At 44.1% G+C, this 19651-nt stretch overlaps 1 protein-coding gene across 13 annotated transcripts in view; it reads right to left on the reverse strand.

Moving 5' to 3' along the window:
• The window catches only part of Rere (arginine-glutamic acid dipeptide repeats), a 350306-nt gene that overhangs the window by 117114 nt on the left and 213541 nt on the right, over positions 1-19651 (reverse strand). For all 13 annotated transcript variants that reach the window (XM_029475940.2, XM_029475947.2, XM_029475939.2 and 10 more), the window contains 3 exons: positions 11762-11810; positions 3302-3426; positions 2173-2272 (listed from right to left, as the gene is read on the reverse strand). In XM_029475940.2, coding sequence (XP_029331800.1) covers positions 2173-2272; positions 3302-3426; positions 11762-11810 — 274 coding nt within the window. The remainder of the gene's footprint in view (positions 1-2172; positions 2273-3301; positions 3427-11761; positions 11811-19651) is intronic.

A 19651-nucleotide genomic window follows, 5' to 3' on the forward strand; every position in this document is an offset into this window, starting at 1 on the left:
TGTTGGAGGAGTCACTTTTGAGCTGGTGTAACTCAAGTTACACCCAGTGTGACACAGGCTCCTGTTGCCTGCAGATCAAGATATAGAACTTGAGGGCTGGAGAGATGGCTCAGCAATTAAGAGCAATTAAGACTGCTTTTCCAGAGGTTCTGAGCTCAATTCCCAGCAACCACATGGTGGCTCACAACCATCTATAATGGGAGCTGATGCCCTCTTCTGGTGTGTCTGAACACAGCTACAATATAATCTCATGCATAAAATATATATATAACTCTGAGCTCCTCCTCCAGCACTATGTCTGCCTGCAGGCTGCCATGCTCCCCACACCACTCCTCACAAAGCAGAAAGCTACCAGAACTACTCAGTAACCCATACTTAGGAGAATCCTGAGGGCTAGGAGTGAGACCTCAAACATGCCAGGAGGGGACATTAATCACATTTCTAGCTTCAGAATTCAAATCTTAAACCATAAGTATAATCATGAAAGCAAAATTATTTCATAAGTCTTTAATAAAAACAAACAAACAAACAAACAAAAACCCCTAGGGCTAGAGATATGGCTCAGAGGTTAAGAGCACTGACTGCTCTTCCAGAGGTCCTGAGTTCAAATCCCAGCCACCACATGGTAGCTCACAACCATCTGTAATGGGATCTGATGCCCTCTTCTGGTGTGTCTGAAGACAGCTACTGTGTACACCTACACATAAAATAAATAAATAAATAATTCTTTAAAAACAAAAGGTGAGCCGGGCGTGGTGGCGCACACCTTTAATCCCAGCACTCAGGAGGCAGAAGCAGGTGAATTTCTGAGTTCGAGGCCAGCCTGGTCTACAGAGTGAGTTCCAGGACAGCCAGGGCTGCAGAGAAACCCTGTCTCGCAAAACCAAAAAAACAAAAGGTGAGTAACACCACTATGGATAGCATTCAATGTCTGCTCAGGGAATACAGCTAAGAGAACGTGCCACCAAGCCAAAAATCTGTGGTTTTTGGTGGTGGTATGTGTGTGGTGTGTGTTATTTAGTTTTTCAGAAATAGGGTTTCTCTGTGTAGCCAGACTGTCTGTAGACCAGGCTGGTCTCAGACTTGAGATCCGCCTGCCTCTGCCTCCTCAGTGCCAAGATTAAAGGAAAGCGGCACCACGACCTGCCAATCTGAGTTCTTAATCCCAGAAACTACATGGTAGAAGTAGAGAAATGACTCCTGTAGGATGTTCTCTGACCTCCACAACTCCAAAAGTGGCATGTTGTTCCTTCCTCACAAAATAAATAAATGTTTGTTTGTTGTTGTGGCAGGGTTTCTCTGTGTAACCACGGCTGTCTTGGGACTTGGTTTGTGTAGATCAGGCTGCCCTCTAACTTAGAGATCTGCCTTCCTCTGCCTCCACCTCCCACTGTTGCTGTCTGCCACTACACTTGGCTTATTTTATTTTTTAAGGTAACAATAGCAGAATCTCCTTTAGTGGGCATTGTGAAGATAACCTAAGATCATCTGTGTACCCAGGACCCAAATGAACGAGATTTCAGTAAAGACAGTTATTACAAGGAACTCATTTGAAGCATCTCGCAATCCCAGGGGTCAGACAGATTAAGATACAGACCTGGAGTTATAATTCCTTTCCCTACGATCTCAGGGACCAGTGGCTAGGTTACAATATTTTTTGGTTTTTTTGGGTTTTTTTTTTTTTTTTGGTAAGAGTGTGTGTGTGTGTGTGTACATGCAACCCAAGTGTATGAATGTATACCATGTGTATGCAGGAGCACATAGATGTCATGTCAGATCAGAGGAGGGGCTTTGGCTCCTCCTGGAACTAAGGTTATGGGCAGCTGTAAGAAGCCACGCTGTGCTGGGAACTAAGCACAGCTTCTCTGCAAGAGCATCAGTGCTCTTAAGTGCTGAGCCACCTCACCAGCCTCCACAATGCTTCTGTTCATCTTGAATTAAGTCTATTTATGTAACTTGTCTTTATATGTAAGTTATGTATATGAGGTATGTCATGGGGGAGGAGGTTGCAGGAGGGATTTTCAAAGTCAGCTCATGTGTAAGCACAACAAGCACTCTGAACTGCAGAACCAGCATCATTTGTTTCCTGGCAACACCACAGTACCCTATAGCTCTGCCACACCTTGCTGCACGTTTCTCTTGTGCTCTCTAAAGTGACATCTGGAGACTTACTGTGTTCAGGGCATTGAGAGTGGTGTCATCCCGAGATGCTGCGACACAGCCATCCTCTGTGGAGCCTCCATCACACATCCCTGCAAATGCTGCCATGCTCCTTTGGGGAAAAGAATGGAATTTCCTTGATCAGCACACATCAATATCCGAATACACGATGATTTTTAATCCTTTCTTTGCAGGTACATTTTCTGGAAGATTCCATTAATGCATGTACATTAGGTCAGTCTTCAGCCTGGCCAAGAGTCTAACCCTTCCTCCCTAGGGACAAAAGTGTGACTCTTGTCGGGTCCATGTTCTTTCTCTCGTGCATACTTAGGTTTCAAACCTATGCACATGAAACACCTGTTTCTCACAGTACTCCACTGATTGTGATATTTTCAAAGCACCCATATGTACTATTACTCAGCATTAATTTAAAACTTTGAAGTCCCTGGAAAATAGGTGAAATTAATTCTCATCTACACACCAACTGCCTTTCAATGAACTAACAGCGAAGAGACAAGAATGGGCAGCCACCTACTTCATTTACACCGCCTCCTCTCTGCACCACTGTGCAGCACTGTGGACTGCACACAGCCAAGATGGATCAGCGGCCCCAAGCCCAAGCTATGCACTTCAGTTTTTGCTACTGAACACTGATGAGGCTGCAGGGAGTACCCCAAATCACTACAAAGGTAGGCGCTGCCTGCACTACGGCATGAAGGGACTCACATTTCTCTTCTCCTCTCTGTCATTTGCATGTATGCAAGTTCTATAGGATAATCACAGATAAATGTTCCTGTGTAGGGAAGTCACACAAATGTCAAGCTGGGGTCAAACACTAATGACGAGAACAGAAACTCAGAATGGAACTGTCAAGTGAGGTAAACAACTCTGAACTGTAGTGAGGGTGCTGATAATCACATGTATGGCTGAAGAGGCTCCTTCTGAGGATTGCTCAGTCTTATGTGTAGCAAATACAAAAAGAGGAAAGCTATTTGTGTCAGGTAGGAAGGCTCACTAGCGCAGAGAGCACTTCTCAGAGAGAAAAGGCCCACTACCTAAATGGAGGGAAAGGAGAGATTTTACAGACACCCATCAGTCTGGGTATCCTAATTCAGAAACATTGGGGCTAATTTCCCATTACCTTGCTGCCCTCAAGTACATGAGGAGGTCACAGTCACTGACTCCAGGCATCCAGACAAGCTCCTCATGCTGAGTCACAGTATCACCATCTGGAGAAGGAAATGGTTGCAGATCTGGAAGTTTGGCCTGTAAGACAGGGATGAAGAAGTCACCATCAAGGTAGGCTGCTGGAAAGAGTTATTGCAGAGGCATCTTCTGGAGCAGGTACACTGGTACCTCATGAGCCTCTTTCCTTGGGCAGCAGAAAGGCAAGAGTAAACGTGAATCTAAGCAGTGAGCCGCTCAAAGTCGACAGTATTAGGAAAAAATATTATGAAACACACAAGTGAAACAAACAGACCCCAACGTATCACCTAGTGACAGCTCTGAAAAAGAACAAGACACACATCTCCAAAACACACTCACAAGTCAGACACACAGTGACTCACAGGACTGCACCTAAGGCGAATGTGTGATGGTTAAAACAGAGAGAGCTGCTGAAGTGAACACTAAAAACAGTCTAATTAACTTAAATGGTAGAAACAGCATGGCTAGGAATAAGAGAGCTGCTTACCAAGAAACAGGATGGAGCTCTTTGGACAGAAAGGACTGTGACTTGCTCTGACTCCACAAAGCGAATTGAATGATACACATAAGAACAACCCATCAGCCGGGCGTGGTGGTGCACGCCTTTAATCCCAGCACTTGGGAGGCAGAGGCAGGTGGATTTCTGAGTTCGAGGCCAGCCTGGTCTACAAAGTGAGTTCCAGGACAGCCAGGGCTACACAGAGAGACCCTGTCTCAAAAAAAACCATCAAAACAAAACAAAACGGGCTGGAGAGATGGCTCAGCCTTTAAGAGCCCCGACTGCTCTTCTAAAGGTCGTGAGTTCAAATCCCAGCAACCACATGATGGCTCACAACCATCCGTAATGAGATCTGATGCCCTCTTCTGGGATGTCTGAAGACAGCTTCAGTGTACTTAACATATAATAAATAAAAACAAAACAAACAAAACAAAACAAAACTTATCAGATGTAACACAAATATTCCAAGTAAGAGCAGAAGTGATGACTAAGCAGATTCTAAGTAATCAGGTCTCTGGCCTTCGCCCTGCTAAAGCAGAGCAGGCAGGGACGATGGCTGCCATAACCGTCTAACATAACCGCCTGGGAAAGGCCAGACACCTGCTGGTTATCCAATATTCTAGTCCCAGCAAATGAGAAGCATGGGCATGTTGCTTTGATATTTTACACTATGCTGAAGTTAAAAAGCTCTCGCTCATATAGAGTTTACATGAAAAAAAGCAGATGAGGGTAGAAGCAAAAACTAGAAATGCAAAGGGACACATTTAATATGAAATAGTCTATCACATACACGAAACAAAACTCCATGCCAGTCTCATTAGGCTTATCAGTCATGTGCATGTAGAGGGTAAAACAAAGACAGGAACAGGACTACCCCATCCAGGGGGACGCCCTTATTTCACAGACACTGTCTCCCGCACTCCCCATCTGGTGATCTTCACTTTGAATGATGGCTTCTATTTCTGAATGCTGGATAGTCAGGTTTTTGTGGGTTTTTTGTTTTTGTTTTTTTAAACTTATTTATTTATTATATGTAAGTATACTGTAGCTGTCTTCAGACACACCAGAAGAGGGCGTCAGATCTCATTTCGGGTGGTTGTGAGCCATCATGTGGTTGCTGGGATTTGAACTCTGGACCTTTGGAAGAGCAGTCGGGTGCTCTTACCCACTGAGCCATCTCACCAGCCCCTTTGTTTTTTGTTTGTTTGTTTGTTTGTTTTGTAAGATTTATTTATTTATTTTATGTGGCTCACAACCATCTGTAATAGGATCTGATGCCCTCTTCTAGTGTGTGTCTGAAGACAGCTGCAGTGTAATGATATAAATAAAAAATAAATCTTAAAAAAAAAAACCCACTGGGCTGGAGGTTCAGGTACTCGATGCCACCTAAGCCTGAGCACCCAGGTTAGATCCCTGGAGCCCCTCTTCTGGCTGGATACCTTCTTCTGGTATGTCTGAAGACAGCTACAGTGTGCTCATAAACATAAATAAATAAAGCATTAAAAATTGAAGGAAGGAAGGAAGGAAGGAAGGAAGGAAGGAAGGAAGGAAGGAAGAGAAAGAAAGAAAAGAAAGAAAAGAAAGAAAAGAAAGAAAAGAAAGAAAAGAAAGAAAAGAAAGAAAAGAAAGAAAAGAAAGAAAGAAAGAAAGAAAGAAAGAAAGAAAGAAAGAAAGAAAGAAAGAAAGGCTGGTGAGATGGCTCAGTGGGTAAGAGCACTCGACTGCTCTTCCAAAGGTCCAGAGTTCAAATCCCAGCAACCACATGGTGGCTCACAACCATCTGTAACGAGATCTGGCGCCCTCTTCTGGAGTGTCTGAAGACAGCTACAGTGTACTTACATATAATAAATAAATAAATCTTTAAAAAAAAAAAAAAAGAAAGAAGGGAGGTCCAAACAAGGAGTGCAGGTTAACAGCAGACTCCACTCTCCGTCTATCATAAAGACTAGGGAGGGGATGCCATCAGGAATAGTCTACAGGCAGGCCCCCTTTTAAGGACATTGTAAAGGTGACCTTGTTATGCACAGGCCGTTCACTGCAGCACTACTCATAACAGGGCAGGCAGCTCAGACATGCTCTATCTTATGCAGGGTGGAAAAGGAAGGGGCTTAAACCTGGAGGACAGACCAGCTCTGAAGGCAACAAAAGGAAGGAAGCCTAGTGAGTGAGTATTATCTACCATTGACATAAAAGGAGAAGAGAGACTAACAGTGGGAGGAAGAACATCATGAAGTCTCTAAAGCCAACGAGCAGCACGTAGGAACAGGCTCAGTGTTCTGCTGGGGAACTGTTTCACGTAATGCTGAAACATTAATTCACCTACACAGCCCTCTTGGAATATAATCGAAAGGCGAATACAGTTTAACAGTACACTGTGAGGATAACTCAGTGGCAAAGTATGTGTAATGCACATGCAAGACCCTAAACTCAATCCCAGCACCAAAGACAGTAGAAGGAAGAGGCCACAGCAGCATAAGTGTTGTTATTTGGGCCGTAAGATAAATGAATGAAAGCAATTAGGTTAGTGTCAACCACACATGGGAAAAACAAACAGATTTAGATGAAAGCAGAGCAGGATTAATAGAATGTTTAAAGGATTTTTTTTCTGTTTGTTTGTTTTTTGTTTTTTCAAGACAGGGTTTCTCTGTATAGCCCTGGCTGTCCTGGAACTCACTGTATAGACCAGGCTGGCCTCGAATTCATAAATCCGCCTGCCTCTGCCTCCCGAGTGCTGGGATTAAAGGCGTGCGCCACCATGCCTGGCTCATGTTTAAAGTTTTAAATTTAAATTTAAGCATCAAAATGAATTTACATATATAGTTTTACACATACATAAAAGCAGAATTACAGGGAAAGGGGAACGAGGGAGAGAGAAGCGGGAAGATGTTGAAGATGACTCATTTGGTGGTTCAGCAGTTAACAGTCAAGTATTGTTCTTGCAGAGGACAGAGTTCAGTTACCGATGTTGGCTTACAGGAGATTCCACTAGGCTCCTCCCAGGGATCTACCTGCTGCCACCAGGTACACCAGGTGTGGGTTGCCTATAAAAGGACTGCCTGCCACCCCAGAGCTAGCTAGCTAGCTTGTTCTTTCTCTCTCTCTCACCTCCCCATACATGGTCCATCCTTTAGTCTTGTGTTCTTCCCTCCACCCCAGCATTCTCACACTCTCTCTCTTTTTTGTCCTTCTCTGCACCACCCCACCTCTTCTCTGCCCTCATGGCTTTACCCTGACCTGTACCTGTCACCTATCTTTATGTCCACTTCCCAGCCTCTATCCCTTCTCTAGGCCCTTACTCTTCTCCCTTACCCCCAGTAGAGCCCATTTACACCAGATATGTGGCTTAGGATAATTTCCCAGGGGCATTCCCTCACCCCTTAGTTATAATTGTGCATCCACACCAGGCAGTCCACAATTAACTGTAACTCAAGATCCAGAGGAATTCAATGTCCTCTTCTGATCTCCTGGGGCAATTATACTCACATACATGAGTCCCCAAAGACATAAGCATACACATATAACTCTAAATTGAAAACAAATATTTTTAAAAAGAAATGACTGTTTCACTGTCTTTTGTACATGTGATGTGCATCTATAGGTATGCATTTTATTGCATGTGAGTGGGCATGTGTGTTTGTTGGAGAACAAGCAGAGATGCCTAAGGTTGATATAGAAAATCATACTCAATTGGTCTTTGATTTTATTGATTGAGACAGGGTCTCTCAATCACACCCAGAGCTTGCCATTATGACTAAGCTACATTCTCCTGCAGGAGGTCACGGGAAGAACAGCACACTTTTTTTTTTTTTTTAAAGATTTATTTATTATTATATGTAAGTACACTGTAGCTGTCTTCAGACACTCCAGAAGAGGGAGTCAGATCTCGTTAAGGATGGTTGTGAGCCACCATGTGGTTGCTGGGATTTGAACTCCGGACCTTTGGAAGAGCAGTCGGGTGCTCTTACCCACTGAGCCATCTCTCCAGCCCAAGAATAGCACACTTACTTGACAGTTTTATGGGTTCTAATGAACTCTGGTTCTCATGTTTGCAGGGCGAGTATTGTGTGTGTGTGTGTGTGTTTATGTTTGTTTTTAATTAAACGGATTTATTTTTGTGTTGGTGAGGGTGGCAATGTCCCACAGGTTACATGCAGGGGTCAGTTCTCTCCTCCCACCATGTAGGGGCAGGATTACTAGGTCACCAGGCTCCAGCCAACTTGCCAGTTAAATGGCAATTATCTCTCAACCCCAAGACATTACTGACTTGATTTGGCGTAAAATATAATAATTGTGTCTTTTATAAGAAGACTTCATCATTGCACTATTTGTAATTAAAATACTGGATTTGTGATGCATTTCAATTATCAAACGTAGGCAGCAGCCTGAGGGCGAGCAGACGAACAAGTCTTGCTAGCTCTGCAGAGCTCAGGAGCACTGAGGAGGATTGTCTCATGCTCCCGGGAGCTTTTGTAGATGTTATCATCTACCCTAGAAAAAGCTAAAAACTTCAAGAAGGCGTGATGGTTTGTATATGCTTAGCCCAGGGAATGGCACTATTAGAAGGTGTGGCCTTGTTGGAGTAGGTGTGTCACTGTGGGCATGGGCTTTAAGACCCTAGCCCTAGCTTCCTGGAAGTCAGTATTCTGCTAGCAGCCTTCAGATGAAGATGGAGAAATCTCAGCTTCTCCTGCACTATGCCTGCTTGGATGTTGCCATGTGCCTGCCTAGGTAATAATGGACTGAACCTCTGAACTTGTAAGCCAGCCCCAATTAAATGTTGTCTTTATAAGAGTTGCCTTGGTCATGGTGTCTGTTCACAGCAGCAAAACCCTAATTAAGACAAACGGTAATCTGATTTTGGTACTCCAAAACTTTTCTTTAAAAAAATTTTTTTTTTCAGATCTGATAATGAATGCGTATTTTACTTAAATGAAAGCACACAAACCCAAGTCAAGCAAATTTGCTTCATTCTGGTTTTAGGCACATCCTACCCTAGCAATCACCTTTTCTGTCAGGGTAGTAAATAAAACTTAAGTCAAAGTCTAGTATGTAGATCCTGCAACCCTGGAAACAAACTGTGGAAGAGAAAATGTGTAGAAAGTATAGCACAGGGGGAAGAGGAGAGAGAAAGTATGACGAGCGAGAACTGGGTACTGGATTTATAGCATAGCTGCAGGGTAGAGACCTGTTGCCAAGTAGGACAACCTAGTTTGATCCTTGGGACCTGTGCAATACAAGGAAAAAATCTACTCCTCCAAGTTGTCCTCTGATGTTCACAGGCATGCATGCATGTACCTGCACGCACGCACGCACGCACGCACGCACGCACACACGCATGATAACTGTAAATAGAAAAAAACACAACCCAAAGATGATGTCTAGTACAATAGTACATGCCTGTAGTTTCAGCACTCAGAAGGCAGAGCCCATCTAGGCTACATATTGATAAGCTACCCACCGCCTAAAATCAAACAAGGGGCTCAAGTTTGGTTCCCAGAACCCACTTCAGGCCCTTCATAACTGCCTGTGGGCACCACCCCAACAAATCCACAGTCCAGAGGCAGTCCTGATCAGGAGCCTGCCAGAACTCCCACCTAACAGCCCACTCTGGGAAGACTATCCTTGAACAAGACCAAAATTAAAGGTCCTGCAATATATTGTGTATTTCTGCCTTTGCTATAAACTGAGAAACATCTAGAAACACTATCTCTTTGTTGGTTTCTGCATTTTGATAAATATGTCACTATTATTATTATTTTTTTTTTTTTTTACTTTTCTCTCATCAAAGTTAAAATAAGATCTGAATACATGTATGTGGCATATAAAGACATTGAAAAGCTAACCAAAACCAAAACTAACCAACCAAACAACAACAACAACAAGAAAACAATTAGGAGACACCTAAATCCTTTATGGCCACAAGGACTGCTGTGACCTGTAATTTCAAGCATACTGGCTATCTCCCCAACACACAGCTCACTAAAGTGACAGTCCAGAGTCATCACGATAAGCCCATTTCCCCTGGGACTTAGCAATGGCCACATGACTCAACACATGTCCCTGTCAAAAGCACTGAACGCAGCTCCCACCTTTGGAGAACAGACTAGAAGCATGAGAATGCCAGCAATGCTCCCAGAAGAGCATCCCGGGACTGACTGACTGCCCTGCAGAAGGTGTGAACATCTGTAGTGGCCAGAGCACTCCCCATCAGAGCCTCCTAACTGGTACCAGAAGCCTAAGCAGAGGAACCTTAGTGCGCCAAACGCATGCCAGAGAGCATAGCTCATCTGAGATCCAGCTGAAGAGGAGCAGCCATCTTGCCTCTCGGAAGGAAAGAGTGTTTAGAATAGTGAGTTCTCCCTCTTCCTAGGGGTGGCAGGACGGCTCCACCACTGAGCAACACTCTCAGTCTTCATTTTAATAAAATGTTGCTTATTTTTATTTCATATGCATGAGTACTTTACCAGTATGCATGCATATGTAGCATATGTGAGCCTGGTGCCTACAGAAACCAGAAAAGGGTATCAAATCCCCTAGAACTAGAGTTATAGGTGGTTGCTAAGCACCATGTGGATGCCAGGCAACTGCACCTGGGTCCTACGGAAGGGCAGTGTATGCTCTTCACCAAGAACCCAGCTTTTTGAATTAAAGTGTACAGTAACTCAATGTTCATCAATGGATGAATAAAGAAACAGTGAAATACATACACACAATGGGTGAATAAACCTTTGCTCAGTGGTTAAGAACACTGTCTAATCTTCCAGAGGTCCTGAGTTCAATTCCTAGCAAACACATGGTGGCTCACAACCACCTGTAACAGGATCTGATGCTCTCTTCTGATGTGTCTGAAGACAGCTACACTCACAAAAAAGGACAGCTACAGTGTACTCATATAAATAAAGTAAATATATATAAAATTTTTTCTTTCTCATGAACTTTTAGGTTATGGTAGAAAATTATGGGCTTCATTATAACACTCCATAAAAACTGAAGGCTGAGCACACACATTCCAGCCCATCCTCACTTTCTTCCTATCTGTCGTCCCAGTCTTCCCACGGTTGCTTTTAATGTTTTAATACATGGTAGTCTGGCCAGGAGGAAAGACCCCTGAAGCTGGATACAGTGCACTGAGGAGACAGAGGCAGAGGGATTGGAAGTGCAAGTCTAGTCTATGCTACAAACCGCTTTTTGGGTTTTTTTTTGTTTTTTTGGTTTTTTTTTCCCGAGACAGGGTTTCTCTGTGTAGTCCTGGCTGTCCTGGAACTCACTCTATAGACCAGGGTGGCCTCGAACTCAGAAATCCACCTGCCTTTGCCTCCCAAGTGCTGGGATTAAAGGCGTGTGTCACCACCGCCCGGCTGCTACAAAGAGCTTAAAGCCAGTCTTGGCTACAGGGCAGTACACTGTCTCAAAATCAACAAAATCAAAACCTTCGGGATGGGAAGAGAGAGCACACTTACTACGTAAGCATGAAGGCCTTACTTCAGATCCTAGGAACCACACAAAGAGCCAGGCATGCCTGCTGCACCTGTAGCAGGGACAGGGTGAGGGAACTGGTGCAGCCTGCTGGCCGTCCGCCAAACTACAGGACCAGTGAAAATGGTCTCAAAGAGACAACGTAGAGAGGGACAGAGCAGAACAACTGAGAGTGTCACCTGGCTACACACACAGACAGAGACAGACACACGCACACACGCACACACACACACACACACACACAGAGAGAGAGAGAGAGAGAGAGAGAGAGAGAGAGAAACCTGTAACTCTGGATTTAAAAATAGAAAATTCTCCACATCAATAACCATTCGTAAGATGCTGTTCAAAAGAATAAAGATGCAATTGAAAAAAAAAAAAACCCAGGAAATAAAAAGCTATTAAGTTAGTAAAATATTTTACCTGGTGGCTAGGGCCAACTCGAATTTCCCCTTGGGTACTATTCAGCCTCCTGCAGTGAAGAGAACACAAGGTTAACACAACTGTTCTGGCATAAATATTTGAAGTTTTTTTTCCAAGGGAACTAAAGTCACTTCAAGTAGATAAGAGACACCATTTACTTCTGTGTGTACTCCTGTCCTCCTGTCTTCTGAGGACAGAAGAGGGCATCAGATGGACATGGAACTGAAGCTACAGACATTGTGAGCTACCACGTGGGTGCTTTGGAATTGAACCTGGGACCTCTGGAAGAGCAGCCAGTGCTCTTAACTGCTGAGCCTTCTCTCCAGCTCCAGAGAGACATCGTAAAAGGGGGCCAGTTTCTCGCTATTTCTAACTGACTGTATGTAGTCTCTTCTATTGTCTTCTACCTATAGCACTTGTGTGAGGCAGGAGCTCTCCATGAAGCCCTGGCTATCCTCCTTGCTCTCACTATATAGATCAGGGGGAGTCTGAACTTCTGATCTTTCCTTCCTTCCTGGGGGCTGAGATTACCTGTGTGAGTGATGGTGACATAGACCTTTAATCCCAGCACTCACCTAGGAGGCAGAGGCAGGTGGACCTCTGTGAGTTTGCATGATTGATCTATAGAGTGACTTCCAGGACTGCACAGAGAAAAGTCTCAAAACAACCAACCGAACAATGAACAAAACCACAGCATGTCTCACCATGCTCAGAATCCTGAAGACCAGACTCAGGACCATGTATGCCAGGCAAGCACCTTACCAACGGAGCTACAGGGCCTGCCTCACTTTTTTTACACTCCAACAAGCATTCTCACCAAGAGAACTATTTGGGGGTGCTGTTAGGGAGGTAGGTCAGTAGTAGCAATGACAAAGGGCGAGAGGACAGCAAAAATAACACAAAAAAATGTAGTCCCAGTACTAAGATTCTTAGAATGAACCTGTCAGGGAGGTGGCATCCATCTCCCAACCAGAAAAGACCCAGATACCATTATCATAAACATAAGATAACCCATTCCAGAAGAAACTTCACAAAAATACTACGAGAAGTTAAAGAAACCAGCCAGGTTTCCAATGTCCAACCAGCTGCATACAGCCCAGGCTAGCAATGCCCATGGCCCTACATAAATGGTAATTCTTGACAACTGTGATACACCTCCATCCTGTGTTTCTCCAGTGACAACTGTGTTATGCCTCCATCCTGTGTCTCTCCAGTGACAACTGTGTTACGCCTCCATCCTGTGTCTCTCCAGTGTGAACTTTGTGTGTTACAACAATGTGCTATGGTTTAAACAAGATGTACACCTCTCAAAGCTCAACCAATACCTGCCTGAGGTGGCAAAATTGTTCATTTGCGTTGTTTTGTTATCCTGTGTACCCCCCTACCTCTGGCACACACAGCCAAGTCAGTCACTCAGCCTGGAGTGAACTGGATGCCTCTGAAGGAGGCGGCAAGGAAGAAGGTGGGCATTTTCAAGGGGAAATAAAACTACAACAGCTCACCGGAAGCAGGTTGACCAGAAAGGTTATGATGCTGACACACTCACACAAAAAGCTCATTTTGATAGATAGGCATCTGCTTTCCTTTTTGACACAGAAGCTTGTAGGTGGACTATTCAGGTAGGTTTATGTAGAGAATAACTGCTTCAAGAACCATGTTGAGAATCTAACAGACCAAGTCACAACAACTTTCTAAAACTAACTGCTTGGTTTGGTTTGGTTTGGTTTTGGTTTTGGGAGACAAGGTTTCTCTGTGTAATCTCAGCTCAGCTATAATTTACTGTGTAGATGAGGCTGGCCTGGAACTCAGAGATCTGCCTGCCCCGACTCTAGAGTGTACACCACCACACCAAACCAACCTGCTTGCTTTTTTCACTTGGCATAGCCACTATTTCTACCCTAACATGTTCATTTCTATTTCCTAGACAGCCATGACCAAACTAGCCTGCCAAAGCCTTACCACAGACTTTTCAAATGCTTTCTGAATGCAAGGAGCTCCTATTGTACCTCAGAAAGCCTAAACCACAGCTTCTCTGGTGACTTGGATTTACAGCTCAATCTTTGGCCTATTCTAGAATGTCTGTGCTATTTTATGGTTCCCTAATGGTTGTGTGATCTACCTACTCTCCCACTTATTTAGGAGACGCAGGCAGAGTTCTGTGAGTTCAAGGCTATCATGGTCTGCATGGTGAGGTATAGACAGGCCAGCCATGATTACTTTCTGAGGCAGTGTCTCAACACCTAGCCTCAAACCCAGGACCCATGAGAGCCATCACACTGTCCACCATTTTTCTAGTACCACACCCAGGACCCATGAGAGCCGCCACACTGTCCACCATTGTTCTAGTACCGCACCAAGATCCAATCATAGTTAGTATTTTAAAGACAGTGTGCAATGTTTTGGTTTTGCTTTATTGCTTGAATGGCAAGCACCCTACTGCCAATTTAAGTTCCCACACGAAAGCTAGTGTACAATGTAAACACTTATTAAAAATCTTCTGGGGCTGGTGAGATGGCTCAGTGGGTGGGAGCACCCGACTGCTCTTCCGAAGGTCCAGAGTTCAAATCCCAGCAACCACATGGTGGCTCACAACCATCCGTAATGAGATCTGGCACCCTCTACTGGAGTGTCTGAAGACAGCTACAGTGTACTTACATATAATAAATAAATAAATCTTAAAAAAAAGAAAAAAAAATCTTCTGGATTGTCACATGATACAAGGAGAAAATCAATTCTAGAAACTTGTCCTCTAGCCTCCACCTATGCATCATGGAATGTCCACACACACGCATAAAGTAATTTGAAAAATTTTTTAAGTGAGGGGCCTGCAGAATGGCTCAGGGGATAAAGTGACGTGCAACCAAGCTTGATGACATGAATTGGAAAACATGATGGAAGGAGAGTCCCAACTCTGATTTACACGTGTGTAAAGTTAATTTTAAAAATTAAAAAGAACCCCATTCACATACAAAGAATAACATCATTGTAACTTTCTTGACACGGAGAAAGCTCAGAGGCTGTAGGTGCTGGGATGGGGAGGGAAGGATAGAACTACCTAGGGCAAGGGCAGCAGGACTGAGAGCTTGGAAGAGACAACGGCTGCATCCTGATGTAGGAGCACAGATACGCACTCGTGTGCTTGCATGAGTGCTCCAGGGCTCGTGCGCGCACGCTCGTGCACACATACACAGAGGCAGGCAGAAACTTCCCCCTACACTTGCATGCTCTTCTGCTTGTGGTTCTGTTTGTTTGTTTGCTTGAGACAGGGTTTCTCTGTGTAGAACTGGCTGTCCTGAAACTCTTTCTGTAGACCAGATGGCCTCAAAGATCACCTGCCTCTGCTTTCTGAGTGCTGGGATTAAAGGTGTGCACCACTACTACAGTGCAGGAGCTAAAGTTTCTAAAAAGTCAACAGATGGGCTACAAATAGACTGAAATAGGAGAAAAGGGCAGACATGAGAGAGGCTGAGTAACAGACACAGCCTCCAGGTCTATACAAAGAACTGAGCCAGTCACTGTTTCAGAGTCAATTAACTCCAAGGTTGGAGGTGGTGGCAAAAGCCTTCAATCCCAGCATTCAGGAGGCAGAGGTAGGTGGAACCCTGAGTTCTAGGGCAGCCGAGGCTACACACAGAAACTTTGTCTCAGAAAAGGCCAGAACAATCAACAAACTCCAAGACATCTAATTTAAAATAATGACAAGAAATCCCAGAAAGTGTGTCTGTGTGCGAGTGAGTGTATGAGTGTGTGTTGAGTCTGTGAGTGACAGGGTGTGTGTGTGTGTGTGTGTGTGTGTTCCTATGTAGTCCATACTGGACTCAAACTGACAATCCTCTGGCTTTGCCTTCCAAAGATCATAGGTCAGTTCCATTGTACCTGCTGACTTCTTTCATTTTCTACTTCCTAGGAACCTCTGTGATTTGAAACACCAAAATACTATGGATCCAACTTAATATGTATATCTGTGTTCATTCTACTTAAAAATTACCATTGTTCCTCTTAGCACAGATAATTTCTCTGTATAGCTAATATAAATTATGTTTTGAAAAAGAGCTGACTCTCAACCTCTAGTATTCTACAAATCTTTGGTTGGGATAGGAAAAACTAACCAGTTGCAAAAGGCAAATAACAATGATGATGGTAAGTCATTGTGTTTATTTTTGTAGTATCAAAAGAAGAAGAAAAGAGAACTCACTGTATATGAAAACTGATACAAAAGAAACTGATGTAACAAAGCAGTATCCATAGCAACTACAACTTAATATTTCAGCTCTCTTCAGCTGCAGTAGATTAAATAAAATGACAAGATGTTCGCTTTGAAAAGTAACCTGTTACCATGGAAACAGTTTAGTCGAAGAAGTAAATAGGGAGTGGACAGAAAGAGGCAGAAAGCTTGCATCTGAATTTCAAAAAGGGAGAAGAGTCTGTGCCAGGAGGCAAGGCAGAACCCACCAGCCACAGAGAGGCTTCTTCTGACTTGGTCCCTCAGGCCTGCACCACCCTAGGGCTGGCCTGAGAATGGACAGGATCATTTCATCATCCCAAAGAAAGGGAAGGAGGGAGCAGCACTGTGTGGATATGTGCTGCACAGTACCAAGTACTCTGCACTCCAGAAACAAGACAATGGCTCCGTTCAGCTTTAGTTTCACATGTAATCTGGACATAATCTGGATATGATCTCTCTTCTCTCTCCTCTCCCTACTCTCCCCTCCCCTCCCCTCCCCTCCCCCCCCCCCCTCCAGCTCTTAAGGGCAAATAACTAAGGCTGCAGCTATGGTATGAACTAGACAGAGGCCTGCTGGACAGTCACTGCTATTCTTAGCACGATGTGATGGCCATCAGTTACAAAGGACAAATCTGCAAACTTCACTGCAGCCTCTATCAGTCATGACTTCTTGGAACAGTTACAGATCATACAAATGGCTGTCCTGTTCTGAAGAGAAAAACCACCGTGAAGATAAGGAACCAAGCCTACTTTTAGCTCCCTACTACGTCTAAGAGCAGCCTGGCTCTTACCAGTGCACACTTTAAGCTTTAGCTGGCATGTAGTAAGCGTGCATTTTTGCTACGGGTGCTGTGTGTACTTCTCCCTCTCCCCATGTGCCGTTTTCCCAGGCAGTCTGCCCTCCATTTCATGTCACATTTTAATCTAGGAGAAGAAACATATAATTATTATTTTCAGTCTAGTGTGTTTTACTTCAAAGGATGACCCTGCAGTTCCATCCATTACTTTCCTTATGGTTGGGTAACTCTGCACAGCAGCACACTGTCTTGATCTGTTTCTGTGAGCGAGAACCTAGGCTTTCCACACATGGCTACTGTGAACAATCCTGCCATAACCCTGCATACAGAGCATCTCTGGCGTGCAGACGAGCCTGCGAGGGTATGGTGGGTCACCTTTGGATTTCTTGAGGAACACCTGTAACTCATCGCTATAGTGGCTACACCATTTTATATCACTAGAAACAATGTGTGAGTGTTCCTTTCTGTCCACTGCCCCTTCAAAGTCATTCAGATTTCCTTTCACGTGTATGTGTGCACCTGTACAGTGCAGTCAGTAACTGCTGTGGCCAGAAGGTGTTCAGATCTCACAGAGAGTGGGCTATAGGGGATTATGTGCCATGGGACATTGGATGCTGGGAATCAAAACTTCAGACCTCTAAACAATAACTGCTGAGCCTTCTTCTCCAGGCTCCTATTAGTTAGTTTCCTTTCCTTTAGATTTATTTATTTTATGTGTATAAATGTTTTGCTTATATGTATGTCCATGCACCACATGCATGCCTGGTGCTCAGAGAAGTCAGAAAGGCATTGGATCCCTTGGAATCGGGGTTATGGATGGTTGTAAACTACCCTGTGGGTTTGGGGAACTAAGTCCCAGAGCCTCTGTAAAGGGCAGTGAGTGCACTTGACCACTGTTCCATCTGTCCAGTGACCTTTCCCATCCCACACCCCTAATTTGCTTTCTTAATGACAGTCTCTGACTGAAGTGAGACAGAATCTCAATGTAGTTTTGATTTGCATTTCCTGGTGTCTAAAGAGGTTGGACACTAATACATATTTTTTGAATGAATAATGACTCTAATATTCTAAATCAAGCGTGTCTTAGCTATAGACAGCAACTACTGGCTTTATTCCAAGGTAATAAAGTCACAGGGGACAGAAGGCTAATCTTCCAAGCAAAATCAAGAACAGGTCTGACAAACAGGAACAAAGTTCAGCTTTCACTCAAAAACAGTAAAGTATGGAGAACAGCCCACACCCACAGGCATGGAGTCAGCACAGGTGTGCTGCAAAGCTGGAAGCACAGCTTAAGCTCCTCTGAGCGAGCTCCTGAGAAGCTTGTGACAGTCGTACAGCTCTGCAGGAGAGAGCCAAGCCTGAGGAAGTAAAGGCTACTCTTCTCTCTCAAGAAGTCACAACAATTAATTACAGAAGCAATTCTCCCACAGGCTTCTTCAGACTATAATCCAGTGTCCAGAACTAGGAGCTAGGCATTAGCTGATGAGTTACAAACTCTACCTACCCTGAGAAGAACCATAAATACCTTTCACTCAAAACCACCTCATATCAGAGAAACAGGTTGAAAACAATGTTAGAATTGGGTGTGGTGGTTAGGAGGCTGAGATTCTGGCACTTAGGAGGATGAGCCCGAAGCTGGGAGAGTTGGGTTACTGTAAAAGGAAGACAGAAGCAGCATTTGCTTGCTAGTTGGAAGGAAGACAATGTAGACAGCAGAGGAGAAGGAGCTGCTCTCAAGTGCTGTGACAGCCTTGCTTACTGCCTTCCTTTCTTACCTTCCATTCAGTGGTCTGACAACTACAGGGCACCTGGCAACTGTATCTATCTCTGCCCCACTCCAGGCTCTTCCTGGACTTCACTGTCTTCATCTTCTGCACAAACACAAATGGCTTTAACAACAACAGCTTAGCAAAAGTGCATATGGATACATATGCTTACCAAATGTAACAGTTGTCCTCCAGGATTGAGTTGATCTCCTAAGCAAAGACGAGACTTTCCATGCACTGAAATCAAACTACACACTAAGCCTGACAGCGCTCCCAGCAAGAGAAGACAGAGCCAGTAAGCAAGGGCTACAGCACACTTCCAAGGTCTCTCTGCCCCACTGGAAGAGTCCGAAATGCTTAAAGTCCAGGCCATTGCCTAAGAGAACTCTTTATTGCAGTACTGTGAATATGGTGGGCAAAGAGGCAAAAGGCATCAACTACCTTCCCCATCTATGTAACTATCCTGGGCAGGGTTAAGAATAGAAACACCAAATGTTACCAGATATAGAAGGAGGTCTTCTTTAAAAACAAAGGGGCTAGAGAGATGGCTAAGCAGTTAAAAGCACTAAATGCTCTTCTAGTGGACCTAGGTTCAATTCCTACCAGCCATATGGTGGCTCATCACCATCTGGAATTCCAGTTCCAGGGGATCAAATGCCCTCTTCTGGTGAACTCAAGCACCAGGCAAGCTTGTGGTACACAGACATACACATGGGCAAATCACTAATAAACATAAAGTAAAAGAAGAAAAAAAGTAAAAACAAAATTTCAGGACCTAGAAAGGTAGTATATGATTGCAATCCCAGCTACGAAGGAGGTGAAACAGTAGGATTGCCAAGTTTAAGGCCAGTTTAGGCAACTTAGTGAGATCCTATCTCAAAATACAATGAAGACAGAGTATGCAACTTAATGGTTGAGCATTTAGCTACCAACAAGCTGTCAGGTTGTGGGTTCAACCTTCATAGTAGAGGGAAAAAAAGTTTTATTCAAGAGGACCAAAGATAAACATTTAGAAAGAGCAAGGAGGAGGCAGACTGGTCAGGTGTGGACAGCTGTTTACAAACAGCCAAGACAATTCCTAATGCTGTTCTGCTACTGAACA

This window comes from Mus caroli, unplaced genomic scaffold (assembly GCF_978045245.1).
Source record: "Mus caroli unplaced genomic scaffold, Mus_caroli_1 scaffold_6, whole genome shotgun sequence".
NCBI lineage: Eukaryota > Metazoa > Chordata > Mammalia > Rodentia > Muridae > Mus > Mus caroli.